We start from the raw sequence: 13,332 nt of genomic DNA on the forward strand, positions 1-13,332 counted from the left end.
CCATGTAAAGCCCCTGTCTGTCTCTTATGTGAGTTATGCGGAGCTCTTCTGAATTGAACCCTGAACATAATGAACCTAGCTAGGTTTCATGCCACACTGACACCATATGAAAGTGTTGAAAATGTGCTAAAAATTTGACAACTTCATTAGGTATGCTTTATGAAGACAGCAGGAAAGCAGGTAGGTACCTACTTAGGTTAGGTCCCGACTGGAAAAAATGCCTCCACTACGCTGAAGTTCTCGGCGGAGGTGATGCGCCGAAATTTCGGCGCAAGGGTTTATGCGCCAAAATTATTTTACCAAGCCATGCTTCATGCGCCGAAAATTTTCAAGGCTTACTGATGGCTGCAGGCTGTAGCCACGCACTTTTCGTCGAGGGGGGGGGGGGGGCTGGCGTGTGTGTGTGGCTGTCTTCCAGTGACTACTGTCTACAGACGGTTGTTGGCACGGTCGACGGGATCGGGCAGACAATAGACATCAGCAGGCCATGCGGGACCGAGCACCAGCGTTCGCTATCACAAAATCTCCTGACTCACAAACTCACTGGCATGTTCCATAACGTAACCTTTATTTTGTTGCCCGGCTCTGATCAGCAGTATGTGCCCAGCCGGTGACTGACGCCTGACGGGGCCTTCAACAGGCGCGGTGCAAGCACGGCCGATGGGATCGGGCAGATACCAGGCCACGCGGGACCGATTGCCAGCGTCCGCTCGCAAACCACACGCCGGAAATACAGGAATCACAACGGTCAATACGCAAACGATAGCATACGTTATCTGAACTAGGGGATCCGACAATCCATAACCTCACTCTCGATCGGTGAACTGTTCCCGCCGTGGGAGAGTCACAATCAGGTTCACTGAACATGACTTAAATACCCTGAGACGAACACAAGACAAGATAAGTGATATTTAAGATGTTTAACTCCCGAAGACATTTAACCCTCGCCGGCCGAGGGGGGTTGGTGCCACCCCGACGGGTTTTTCGCGACTGCTCCGGAGCCGTTTGCGATAGAGAGATAGAGAAAACCGTCGATTTACGCCGAAGTACGCCGAAAATTTCGGCGCAAGCTGTCGATTTACGCCGAAGTACGCCGAAAAATTTCGGCGCAAACGCCCAACTACGCTCGAGTTCTCGACGAAAGCGTGCATTTTTTCCAGTCGGGGGTTAGGTTAGGTACGCAAACGTAATTAGCGAGACGAAAACGGCGCTTTTGTTTCAGTTATTTTTGTAGGGGTTTCAGATATTTATAGAGTTCAGTGGGTTGTTTCTGAGGAGATGTGGAGATGTGAATTATTAATTAATCACACTTTATTAGTACCTTTAAAGGGCCTTGCACTTTATCATCTGGATTAAGAAAAAAACGTTTCCTGCTGAGTGCAGTAAGGTAGGTAGGTGCATCGCCAGGTTCTATCACCAGGATTGGAGCAGTTATTGCAGTTGAAAGTCAAAGTTGGCTGTTCATGTTTAGGCCCTGTTCTTTATTTGGCCATCTACCCCATATTGCAGTTGTGATGACAAGCAGTTTTCAGTGTAGTTTTGTGATCTTTGATGTCATCAATTGGTGTCATTATTTTTCGTCAACTAAAACTTATTTGAACTTTCCATTCAATCGACTCAATCATACGAGTCACTCTAATTTTCGGGAATCAAATCAGTCAACCAGTCGCTAAAGTCAAACGAGTCAGTCAACCAGTCATCTCGAAAAGTCAATCGACTCAATCCAATCAACTCAAAATACGCGTTGAATCAAATCAATCAATTCAATCGACTTGATTGGTATACAACCCTGCTCTCCATCAGCCCACATCACACCACTCACCGGATGGGACGCCGCTGATGTCAGTCAGAGCGACGAGCTTCAGCAGCGCGCCGTCCGACATCGGCTCCGTCAGAGGCGTCCCCAGGTCCTGGAGTGACTTCATTGGCCTCGACTCCACGCTCCTCGGTGTCTCCAGCGGCCCGGCCTCCAGGCCTTGGGGCGGTTCAAGCGGACGCGCCCTTGGATCCTCTAGTGGCTCCAGCGGCTCATCTTCAAGGCCCCGGAGGCGATCAGGTGAACTCTCCAACTGGCCAGGGAGCGGCTCTGCCAACTGATTATCCCCCAGGTCCTGAAGCGGCTCCGCCTGTCTCTCTTCCAGGACTTGGAGTGACCCGATGGGACTCGCCTCCAGGTTCTGGAGAGGCTCCAGCGGTCCCTTCCGTCGGTCCTGGAGCGACTCTGCATCACTAGCGGATGCCTCAGTTAGATCGTCACCTACAGAGGGTTTCACTTCGTCCCGTCCCTCTGTTACCTGAGAAACGGATGGCTGTTTATCGGGTGTCTGGAGCTCAGGAAGAGGTGCCGATAAAGTGGCGGTCTTCTCAAGGGAGTTTTCAGTAGCTTCTGCTAGACCTGAAGCATCCACAGTGTTCTCAAAACCAGCGTTGTGCTCTTTTAGACCTCCAGAGCCAACAGCGTTCTTAGAGAGGTCTGGCAAATCATTGGAGCTTTCAACGAGCGCTTCTGCCTCCACGCTGTTTTCGATTATGTCAAGATCAGAAGGATTATCGATTGAACTTCTGGCATTCACCCTGTCCTTTTCATCCAAGATGCTGATGCCCGATTCCTTATCGTGAACATTGAGCTTATTTTCGCGCATTGCTTGCAGCATTTTGAAGTCCTGCTCGATGTTACGCTTCTCCTCTGGAGGCTGCTGGTGCTTGACCATCTTAATTCCCTGCCGATGGAAAGATAGCATGGATTTAAAGGCCGCCCCACACTGGAACTCGCATGCGGGTTGCGAGTTTTTGGGTTTTCGGGTTTCTTCAGAATCAAATAATCCAAGCTGAGTGACCCACACTACAATGTAACAAGCCAGTCTGCATGTTTTTAGGTTGCGAGCCACCTTGCATCGCATTCCAAAGGTTGATTTTGAGTCAACTTTCGATTTTCCTCGCTGCGAGGTCTGCAAGTTCTGCGAGGTTTGCGGGTTTTTCGTTGGAGTCGAATTTTGGTTCGTTGCGCTGGTATTGCGACTACATGTAATTTCCTGAAGGTGTACCGGCTTCACTGCATTCATGAAGTTACCATAAGGGAACGGTCTAATCGCTCTATGAATTAGTTTTATGCCCACAAACTCAAAACCCGCAAACTCCCAACCCGCATGCGAGGTCTAGTGTGGGGCGGCCTTAAACGACGAACTTTTATCTTTTTCCCGTCTATCAATATTGTCCGTGCAGCCCCAATGAACAAAACAAACATCGATCGATAAATTTCATAGAACCTTATAAATACGGTGCTTCGTAATTCATATTGGGCATATGCTTGCAAGTTGCACTCGATATTCGCTAACGGTTTGGCTTTGCAGCTTTGCACTTACGAGCGGCTGGTAGCCGTTCTCGTCGGCGTGCCAGTAGAGGACGATGTGGACGCCGGCCGGGTCGTGCCAGCTGACCCTGCCCTCAGTGGATATGACGCCCGTCAGCGGCAGCGGCCCCGAGAACACCTGGCCCACCTCCTCGTGTTTGATACCGTTGGTCGTCTCGAATCTGCGGGCGGAGGTGCCGGGCGGTATGCGGCGGCTGCCTGGGAGGTAGACTGTGCCGCATCGCCTGGCGGTACGGCGGAACAGTGGGAAATGCGGGGGACTGCAACGCTGGGCAGTGAGGAATCTCGGGCAGTGGCAGCGGTAGGGAAATTCCGTACTTATATCGGCAGTATCACCAAAACGGATTTATTTTGGGTCATCACCACGTCTCGCATGCCACATATTTACACCATTTAGACGTTTGCGGATCGTAAGTAAATACAATGCTGTGTTGTCAGCGCTATCGCACTGTAGGCCGGGACCCCGAAAAAGCGCTAGAAATTCCCCCAAACTGACTGTCAACAATATGAACAAAATAGGTATCATTTAATCCCAAATTGATCGAAGAATACGATTCCGATGCCAGTTTTGCCCTAAGGTCAAAAATTGAGGTCGTCAGTTGTCACCAAACACAAGACAATTTAGACTAGTGGCCACCACATTTACCGATTTTAATGATGATCTTTAGTGGTAATTTATTAGTTGACCAATCGTCGTTTTGGACGAAATTTTCTGTCAGACTAGTTCAGGGCACTGTTGTTCACTGTGCCAACATCATTCTTACATATTGCATCGCTTTTCTGCAAGATAAGCTAGCTTCTTGCAAGCTGCTGCAAGACGTAATTAAAAATCATATCTAATTTTTTAATTAGACTTTTATAAAAATGTGATTTCGAGCGGCTAAAAATGAACATTTTATACTAGCATCTGATTACTCATCTTTCGTTCCATATAGGTGCTTTGCTGCTTTTCCCTGCTACTTTTCGAGATATGCGCCAGTAAACCACATGATGTAGGGGCAACGGTCACCTCGCCGCTCTACTGAAGGCCCGGCGCTCTTTAAAGCGCTGGAAGTTGTGAAAAACGAGCGCTTATAATCTGAATAAAATATATGTCCCTGAGCTCAGAATTGATCAACGCACACAATGCTGTCAAAATTTTTGGGCCAAACTAATTGATTCAGTCATTATTAACCCCCAAACAAAAGTCAGTGATAATCAACAACAGCTTGCTCTTTAGTTAGACTTTTTGAGAAATGTTATTTCGAGCCGCTAAAAATGACCATGCCATACAAACCACTCATCATCTTTCTGTCATGCCCCACTCGCAATTTTTTGCTAATGCCTGCCACTTCTTCGAGGTCACCTGACCTCACCATTAAGAGTTAATGGGGAAATAAGGAAACTGTTGTTTTTGCGCATGGAATGATCTCAAACTATCTCAAGCACACGGAATCGTGATTTCATGCACTCCTTGCAAGATCCGATGCTTTACTTTTGCATTTTTGACCTTCCGTGAGGTCATTTATGACGTCACTGTGATCATAGGAGTTTCTCGTCAATAACTCATGATCAAATTGAGCCAGCGACTCGGGAAAGCCACCAATGGACTCGGGAAGACCTCCCGAGTCGAATGATATGCGATACAACCTCCTTCGATTAACTTCGTGGCCTGATGCGCTCTGATCTGACCTTGACTCGAGGTCAACACCTTAAGTTGATCTCACCTAAACAAAAAGTATACCATTCGACGCGCCTGAGCCAGGTGAACACGATGGTGCCAAAATCGCTGCTCTGCGGCCATTTTTTGCGAAATAATTTACCAAAAACCAAACCCTACCTTGGGATTTTTGACCTCACCTCAGAGGTTACCGGTTGACCTGGGACCTTAAAATCGGGTATCAATCGTTCCGTCTTGAAACGGCGCACACGCTTGTTTTTTCCGCGAGGCTCTAGCTCCATTAGGGGCGAAACGGCGAAAAGGGGTCGTACCAACCCTCCCCCCTCTGCCGGCCGAGGGGGTAGGGGGTCCGACAATAGGTCCGGCGAGGGTTAAGCAGCCCCACTTCGTTTTTAGCATGTTTGCTAGTCACTGAGATCAACAACTCAATCACAAATAATTTCTAGCACTTTTCCGGGCCCCCGGCCCAGTGTGTATCGGTAGCGTGTTGCTCTCTCGACTCTCGTCCTTTCCTCTGCTAGGATACAATTTACACAGATGGATTTTGTTTTTTATCCATCAAATGCGCACAAAAAGAAGCGTTGAAGAAAGCTCTCCTCTACACCCGGTGCCGTAAGTTACCTAATGAATAAAAAATACACCCGCCCTGCGCCCAATGGTACGTTTCTCACAATTTTGGGCGGTCACCAAGAAGTCGCCCGTAGCTGCAAACGGCGACATGAGTGTACGTACAAATACGTTCGTGGTAAGTGATCTTTTCCTTTAAACATCCATTGCATTTTCAATGCTGCATGTTGTCTGAATGTCGAACGGCCTTAGCGCGACTGCCTGATTCACTTTCAATGTTGCAATGTTACGACCTATGGAGGCATGCCGAACAAGGCATCGACTTATTTCAGTAGCAAAACGACACATGGGTTACTGCGGTGCGTTACTGTCTCATGCCTGAGGTGTTTTGTGCTCCGAGCTCATTGAGCTTGGCTGGAACTTTAACGTCCGTTTAACTCCAGGATATGCATACCGACGTGGGAACCGGACAAAGTCTTGACAGCTGAGGCTGACCACCGATGGATATATCTGGTTTTAAACCGTAACGTCTTCAATTGCGTATTTCAGACAGGCTTAGTTAGGCATATGCTCAATTAGTGTCGCACAATGAACGTCAATGCTAATGTTATTTGGGACGGACATCCCTTTTCTCTGCGGAGTGTTCGCTCCTTGCATCAACACATAAGCCATACGACATAATGCGACTGTCGCGCTGAAAAAAATGCTCCTCCGACCCGACTCACTGGAAGTGGTAGCCGTCCTGGTAGTTGTCGCTCTGGTAGTTGATGATCCGCGCCTCCCTGTCCGGCCTGGGCCCGTCTGCGGTAGCCGGTCTCCGCTCTGATCCCCGTGCAGCCCCGCTCCGGGCGTCCATCGGCGCCGGGGTGGTGTTCGGGTCAGGTAACACGATCACCGTGTCTTTGGCAGAGGGATTGATGGCGCCGGCGGAGCTGACTGCCGGTCGACGAATCACGGACGGCGAGCACAGAGGAAGCAGCGTCACCGCCAACAGCACCAGCAGCAGCTGGGGATGGGGAAACGTCAGACGGAAAACTGCCGTCGAACAGTGGGACGGGAAGACGGGGGCTGCATAATTATCCGTAGGAAACGGCAGCGATTATAGCGGTTCAAAATGTTAGTTGCTAAGAGTTTGACGGTCAGATCATCAGATGTTTTATCTGTTACACGTTTATGGGGCTACTGGAGACATTGTGTGGCTGTGAAAGTTTAACCCGCGCCCCGCTGGGGGAAGGGGGGCCTCCCGTTTTTCGCCAATAACTTCTAAACGCGTTACGCCAGCGACGTCAAACTTTCAGTACCTTACCATACATCAATTAAACACGTTTCCTGAAAATTTGAGCGAAAGCCGTCGGGAAATGTTTGAGAAAATGACGTTTTAGTGACGTCATGTTCGCCATTTTCGCCTAAAAAACGGCAAAATTTCAAACGCCGCTAACATCTTCATTTTTAAAGGAATCAAGACGTAACAAAAAAGGTTATTCGTAATTTTACTTTGTCTATCAAATGGATATCTCGGTTTTTTGAAAATTGTGGATTTTGGCCCAAATTTTTTTCAAAAAACTGACTTGGGAAATAATTATAAAATCCAAAATTTTGAGTGTATCGAAAATAAAACGGAATATATGTCAGAGAAGTGGTCTATGTGCACCTACATACCAATTTTTAGAAGAATTAGTTCAAAAATGTGGGATTTATTCAAAGTTTTATGACGTCACGACACACAAAATTTTTGAAAAATGATTTTTTTAGAAGTTCTAGACCTCGTACGGAAACAAAAATAGCACCATTCGATTCGCCGTGACAAACTGCATCAGATAGACACCTTTTTAGGCCTTAACAACCAACTTCGAAATTTGACCTCTCTTGACCTGACCTTGACCTGACCGCGACCTGAAATTCATCCAGAGGTGGTCCATATCACTTATTGAATGTGCCTATTGAATTCTATGAATAAAATGACCCATAAAACATGTGTCGCACATGCCCTTTTCTATATTTTGTTTTTGGTGACCTGACCTGACCTGACCTGACCTGACCTTGACCTTGACCTTTGAATGATATTGTATGCAACGAATATTGTCTTGGTAGCCTAAGAACACGTTTTGGGCAATCAGTCTCAGTCCATTCTTCGGCAACTACGGTACAAGGCCGATACTGTAGAAACTTGCATTTTGTACCCTTGACCTGACCTTGACCTGACCTCTGACCTGCTTAAGCAAACAAAATTAAGCTTATTAGATCCGCCTTGTTGAGAGCTTTCGATTGCCGTTTTCCCCGTCTTTCTACGACCATCGGTTCGAAGTTAGACAGGGGGCAGAATCTGCCCCCCCCCCCCCGGAAGGCCGCGTATGGCTGAATAGCCCAGCGGGGCGCGGGTTAAAGGTCATACATATTGTTACTATGTGTCGGACGGTGAGACGGCAGCTGTGAGTTAGACGGTCATATAGAGATGTGTCGGACGGTTGGTTCAACAATTAGAGACAGAATCTGTGTGAGAGAGGAGTAGAGAGACGTTTATAGTTTACTGTCCGACGGTCTGAGCCTGTCAATAACTGATCGGAGACAACAGTGCCACACGGTTAGGGGGTTAGAGAGATACTAGCGTCAGACGGTCAGACGGTCAGTGATATTATAGCGTTAGACGATTAAACGGTAAGAGATATATAGCGTTAGACGGTTAGTCTGTTAGACAGATTATAGCGTCAGGCGGTCAGTAGCGGCGGAACACCTTCAATCAAGGGGGGGGGGCACCGCCGACTTTTGATCCCATTCTCTCCATGCAACGCCCATAAAATGCCAAAATCAAAGGGGGGCACGGTGCCCCGGTGCCCTCCCCGTTCCGCCGCATATGCAGACGGTTAGACGGTTAGAGATATGGTAAGATATTATAGATTCTGACGGTTAAACGGTAAGGGAGATTTATAAAAGCGTCACTCTTAGACGGTTAGAGATTATAGCGTCAGACGGTTAGACGGTCAGAGATAATAGCGTCATACGCTTAGACGGTTAGAGAGGTTAAAGGGTCAGCTGGTTAGACGGTCAGAGAGATAACGGTGTCCGACGGTTAGACGGTTAGATATTCTAGCGTCAGACAGATGGTAAGAGAGGTAAAAATGTCACACTGTTAGACGGTCAGAAATTAAACAGCATTAACGGTTAGCCGTTAAGTCAGAACTACAACAGCGTCAGACGGTTAGACGGTCAGAATAGTGTCAGACGGTTAAACGGTTAGGGATGCAATAGCGTCAGACAGTTAGATGGGACTGAGAGGAAAGGCAGGGCTGAGTGCGGCTGACGGACGATTTACCGTCAGGTCAGGAAAGCTGAGCAATGAGCATTGATCCACTGTTGAACGTTCAATAATTAAATACCGTACCCCCAATCTATTTCACAAATTTCATGGGAAAGCCGTCTGACCAAACGCAAGAGATATCTTTCAAAGGGCAATTGAATCTTGACATATGGTGCAATAAGAAACGTGTAAGCATGCACTGAACATTCATTTCGTCTGAGCTGGTCGAATAGCGAATTAAACTTTTTATCTCACATAAATAAGTCAATCAAATTGTCACTACTTCGTCGTGCAAAACCAAGGCCGACTAATTGGCGCACATCTCTCCCGTCCTCTTTACTCACCTGTGCGGGGTGTGTCGCCATTCTGCGGATGAATAGAGAACCGTAGCTCCTCACCCGTAACCGTCGCGTTATCTTCCGTCTCAGAGTCGGTGCGACCGCTTTTATGGAGTCGCTGCCTCCGAACCGAGCGGCAGGGGTCCTCAAACCGGAGCTCACGGTCACATGAGCTCTCGGCATGCTTAGCTCGGATGACAGTTGTGCATTGCCAATCGGGATCATCGTAGGTACACCGCGTACACGGTTCTGACGGTCGAGACATCCAAAGTGGTATTGTGTCTAATGCAGCTTTCAGTGCAAGCTTCGATCGACCCGTTATCATCAGTACCTAAGACCCATTTGACTGACCCATCAGTATGACGCGTTTAACCCAGGTCGTAGATGTGGTACAAAAGCGTATAGCTGCCCATCTGTTTACTTTGCCCACATTCGGGACTTGTTGGAGCACGACAAGGCATCCGTGAATCGTGGTAAAGATATAGTCATCAGCCGATGACTATTGACTAATGTACCTATTTTATTTCATCACCAGTCGGTTGAGCGCCAGGGTCAAGATGTTAGGAAAGGTCTCCGATCGAATCTTCGCACAAAACAATTAATTATATACGTTGCCTAATATAATGCAGGATCAAAAATGGCACAGAATGTCTGCGCGAAAAAAAATTCCCAATTAAAAAATCGCCTTTTTCTTTTTTTTTTCGCTACCCGTATTTAGTATTGACTTGCGCGTGAATGTTCTGCATAATTGCTGTTTGGCTACAAAGATTTCGTTTTATTTGACTGTTACTTGACCCACTGGGTAATGGATATACATACCTATAGCACGAAAACATTGCGCGTCAATAGCCCATAAGTCATCGTATACCTACATGTGGGCTGACTGACAAAAGTTGAGGGTGATATCGGTATTTGAAATAAGCATGCACGGTCTCAAAAATGTCGCAGTTTCGCAACGCACTCACTTCTTAGTGCCGAGCAATCGCTCGCAAGAACGGGTGCTCACAATGATTACTCTCGATCAGATTGAGCTAGCGAGTGGCAAAAGCCAGCAATGAACCTAGAAAGCCTTAAGGATCGATTACCATCCAATATGACCACATATGACCAATTTTGTGACCTGAAGGGCTTTGACCTACCTGACCATAGGTCGACGCTCTTATTTAACCTTCCTAAGTAAAAGCATATAATTGGAAATGCAGCCCGTACCGGGCGCTGTCCAAGGACCGCCTTCCGTCCGCATATTTGTCTGCTGGGAGTAAGCAGTTGTGACACGACATCGCTGACCGGAGGGCTGGCCAGTGGTCACGCATTGCGCCTCAGTAGCTGGCCATTACGGGTGATTGAGACTTCGTTCCTGTAATACCGGCTTGGCTGCCTGGCCGGTATGAGGATCCCGGAATGTTGCCATATTAGAGGATAATAGCAGATGATTCAGGTCCAAGTACGCTAATGTTGGACTACATAGTGTTAGTCGGATCAACATTTCGTAGTATTATCCGCATCGCTCGTAATATGCTCCCAGCTTTCCATGGCCCTGGTGTGTTCAAGGTCCCGGGAGGCATGATCAGGTACGTAATAATTAGGGTAGAATGAGGATCAGAGTCTATCTGTGCCAGCACATCCGACAAATGGCCGTAACCTTGCACTTGATGATTTCTCTCCAGTCATCTGGATACCACAATGCGACAGTCATTGCCAATGGAGGATCACGCATTTCTATTGACATTCGTGATGTGGGATTGACAATAGCGGCAATAAAAACCACACAAAGTGCAGTTATATATAGCCGACATGAATCGTGATGAAATACGTTCCGGTTTGTGAACCACTTACGTGATTTTATATTTAGGATTAGCAACTCCGTGACTCATTGCAACTCTCCCGAACAGTATGTATAATCAAAGAATCCTTAGTGAAAATGATGTGTAATTTATTGACGCATATCCACAGGCCGAAAGTGTGACAATGATTCTGTGGTGGCGGTCGCACCCGCTCTGCCGAGGTCGGTCACAGTTCCCAGTTGCCCCAAAGACGGTACACAGTTGAACGAGCGGCCGGACAGTCTATAGCGCGTCCGAGCCGGAACGGAAACACTCAGAGGTCGACAGTCAACACACAGGCACCCACAGAGCGCTCACACACGCCAGACCGGTGGCCCGCGGACCGACCCCAGCGCCGTCCCGAATCCACCGATGAAACCACCGATGTTAGCATCCACTGCCTCCTCCACAAGTCAAACGTTCACGCCGCACTCGGTAGACCAAACATCAAAACGCGTCTGACGATCGTCAATCTGGTAACCGCATGAACGCCCGATCGGTTTAGGTCCGGTTTTCGGGGTGACCTTTTATATCTTGGATTTTCGAAATCCACTGACGATCACCGGGTGTTGTGCTCGGTGGTGCGTTACCCAGCAGATACGCTCTGATGTTCGGCAACGCCAGTGCGGCTCACGTCTCTCCTCCATCGTTGTTCGGTCACTCAGTAGCGACCGGCGCGACCCTCGCGCTCACGAGAGCGGTCGCGACGCTCACGGCTGCGCGACCGGCGGCGGTCGCGCGAGCGGGACCTCCGGTACCGGCCTCCGCCGCCGCCGCCATACCCGCCTCTGCCGGACCCGCGGCCGCCCCGACCAAAGTCGCGGTCCCGAGAGCGCGACCTGCGCCGGCCGCCGCCCACATAGGCCGGGCCGCGCCGACCGTACAGCTCCTTCCGCAGCTCACGCGAGATCGGCTTCAGGTGCATGAAGTTGCAGAAGCCCGAGCGGGTGCACTCGCTGGAAAAGAAAGATGAGTGTAAGGGCGATAAAATACCACTGTCTCGAGCAGATCAAATATTGCTTCCCACGACAACATTAAATGTCAAACATAAACTACGTCACATCCGCATGAGCAGCGGAAAATATAGCCTACCGTGGCATTATAAAGACGGACATTCGTGCTGTAAAATAGATAACAATAATGACACCACTGACTGGATTTTGTTTATCAAATGTTCATACAGGCGTTCTTTGAAGAAAATTCAATCAATGGCATTAGAGTGTTAGCAGACCTGTTTCGACACCTACCCGACTTCGTACTGCCGGCAGCAGGCCTCTCGGAAGTCTGTGACGGGACTGAGCTCGGCGTGGATGGGCCGGCCGCCGAACCAGCGGTTCTTCAGGTCCTCCACCGCCTTCTCGGCGTCTTCCTCTCGGCGGAACTTGATGTACACGTTGCCGACCAGGTGGTCGCCCAGGTTGTCACACACGTTCATCTCCTCGATCTCGCCGTACTGTGAACATGGAGAGAGGCACAGTTAGTTGGGGTAGACGGTGGTGTCGGAAGTAAGGGGATGAGGGGTGACATTTTGCAAATATCTGTTTATTCGTAACCGATCATTTACCGAAAAAAAAACACCCCTTCAACACAGATTATAATAATTCAGTTCATTGCAAGTTTCAGAAAGATAGCATGTTCTTACCGTTATTTGTTAACATAACTATTTGTTCCTTGTAATAGCGAGTACAACCTCCATTTCGTACCGAAATAACCGTCGTTCGTAACAAACTAACTTGATCGGAGGGAGAGAAGCGGGTGCCCCTCCTCCAATCGCCAGCTGGGTTGTTTTCAGCCATCGACACTGTATGAAAAGGTGGCTCAATATTCCCGACTGCAGTCGCTCACAATCACCAAACACCGACGGCAATTTCATCTTTCGAAACGGAAATTTCGAGTCTTTTTCGCGTTTTGAACATGATATCAATGGATTAAAACTAAATTAATTAGTAAGAGTACCACAAATTTAAATTACTTGTGTAAATGATTGATAAGACAGAAAAGAACCATAAAGTCGATCACAGTACATTGTGACCGCAATACTTCATGACGATACTGCGGAGAAACAGGAAAGTAGCCTGGCGACCGAAAGTAATAAATCCGTTCCATACAGTCACACATAAATTCAAACCCTCAAACTTCGACAAAGACCGAAACTGTTTTGTCGGCACTGCGCTATGTGATTCTCATCAGTCTGGTTGAAGAGTCCAGTCCCTATTATCCTCACGTTGGCCGCCCTCCCCCTCCCCCGCCCCACCAGTCATCTGACCTTGGTTTCGCAC

General features: G+C 48.3%; 2 protein-coding genes across 4 annotated transcripts in view; both read right to left on the reverse strand.

Moving 5' to 3' along the window:
* LOC122363239 overlaps positions 1 to 9,257 on the reverse strand; it is a 10,628-nt gene extending 1,371 nt beyond the window's left edge. The window contains exons 1-4 of the mRNA XM_043332252.1: positions 9,237 to 9,257; positions 6,323 to 6,603; positions 3,363 to 3,594; positions 1,823 to 2,720 (exon numbers count right to left, since the gene is read on the reverse strand). Of these exons, the coding sequence (XP_043188187.1) occupies positions 1,823 to 2,720; positions 3,363 to 3,594; positions 6,323 to 6,603; positions 9,237 to 9,257 (1,432 nt within the window). The remainder of the gene's footprint in view (positions 1 to 1,822; positions 2,721 to 3,362; positions 3,595 to 6,322; positions 6,604 to 9,236) is intronic.
* A 1,885-nt stretch (positions 9,258 to 11,142) lies between these two features.
* LOC122363251 (splicing factor U2AF 35 kDa subunit-like protein) lies at positions 11,143 to 13,326 on the reverse strand. Of its 3 annotated transcripts, none has more exons than XM_043332296.1 (4): positions 13,320 to 13,326; positions 12,787 to 12,854; positions 12,301 to 12,506; positions 11,143 to 12,009 (listed from the first exon to the last, which is right to left on the reverse strand). In XM_043332296.1, exons 2-4 carry the CDS (start codon positions 12,847 to 12,849, stop codon positions 11,715 to 11,717), a joined length of 564 nt encoding a protein of 187 aa, XP_043188231.1. In that variant the 5' UTR covers positions 12,850 to 12,854; positions 13,320 to 13,326; the 3' UTR covers positions 11,143 to 11,714. The 3 variants fall into 3 exon arrangements, with proteins under 3 accessions (XP_043188231.1, XP_043188229.1, XP_043188232.1); XM_043332294.1 differs by having other exon boundaries at positions 12,757 to 12,854; XM_043332297.1 differs by lacking the exon at positions 13,320 to 13,326 and having other exon boundaries at positions 12,696 to 12,833.
* Between the last annotated feature and the right edge of the window lie 6 nt (positions 13,327 to 13,332).

Source organism: Amphibalanus amphitrite, unplaced genomic scaffold (genome assembly GCF_019059575.1).
Source record: "Amphibalanus amphitrite isolate SeventyFive unplaced genomic scaffold, NRLGWU_Aamphi_draft 000611F_arrow, whole genome shotgun sequence".
Taxonomy (NCBI): Eukaryota; Metazoa; Arthropoda; class Thecostraca; order Balanomorpha; family Balanidae; genus Amphibalanus; species Amphibalanus amphitrite.

Bases quoted from the DNA above. Each gene is read 5' to 3' on its own strand.
- LOC122363251 (XM_043332294.1), bottom strand. From the start codon at position 12,849: ATGGCTGAAAACAACCCAGCTGGCGATTGGAGGAGGGGCACCCGCTTC. The intron at 12,507-12,756 runs GTACGAAATGGA...CCATGTTCACAG, and splicing joins TACGAACGACGGTTATTTCG to TACGGCGAGATCGAGGAGAT. The intron at 12,010-12,300 runs GTAGGTGTCGAA...TTTCTTTTCCAG, and splicing joins TGCCGGCAGTACGAAGTCGG to CGAGTGCACCCGCTCGGGCT.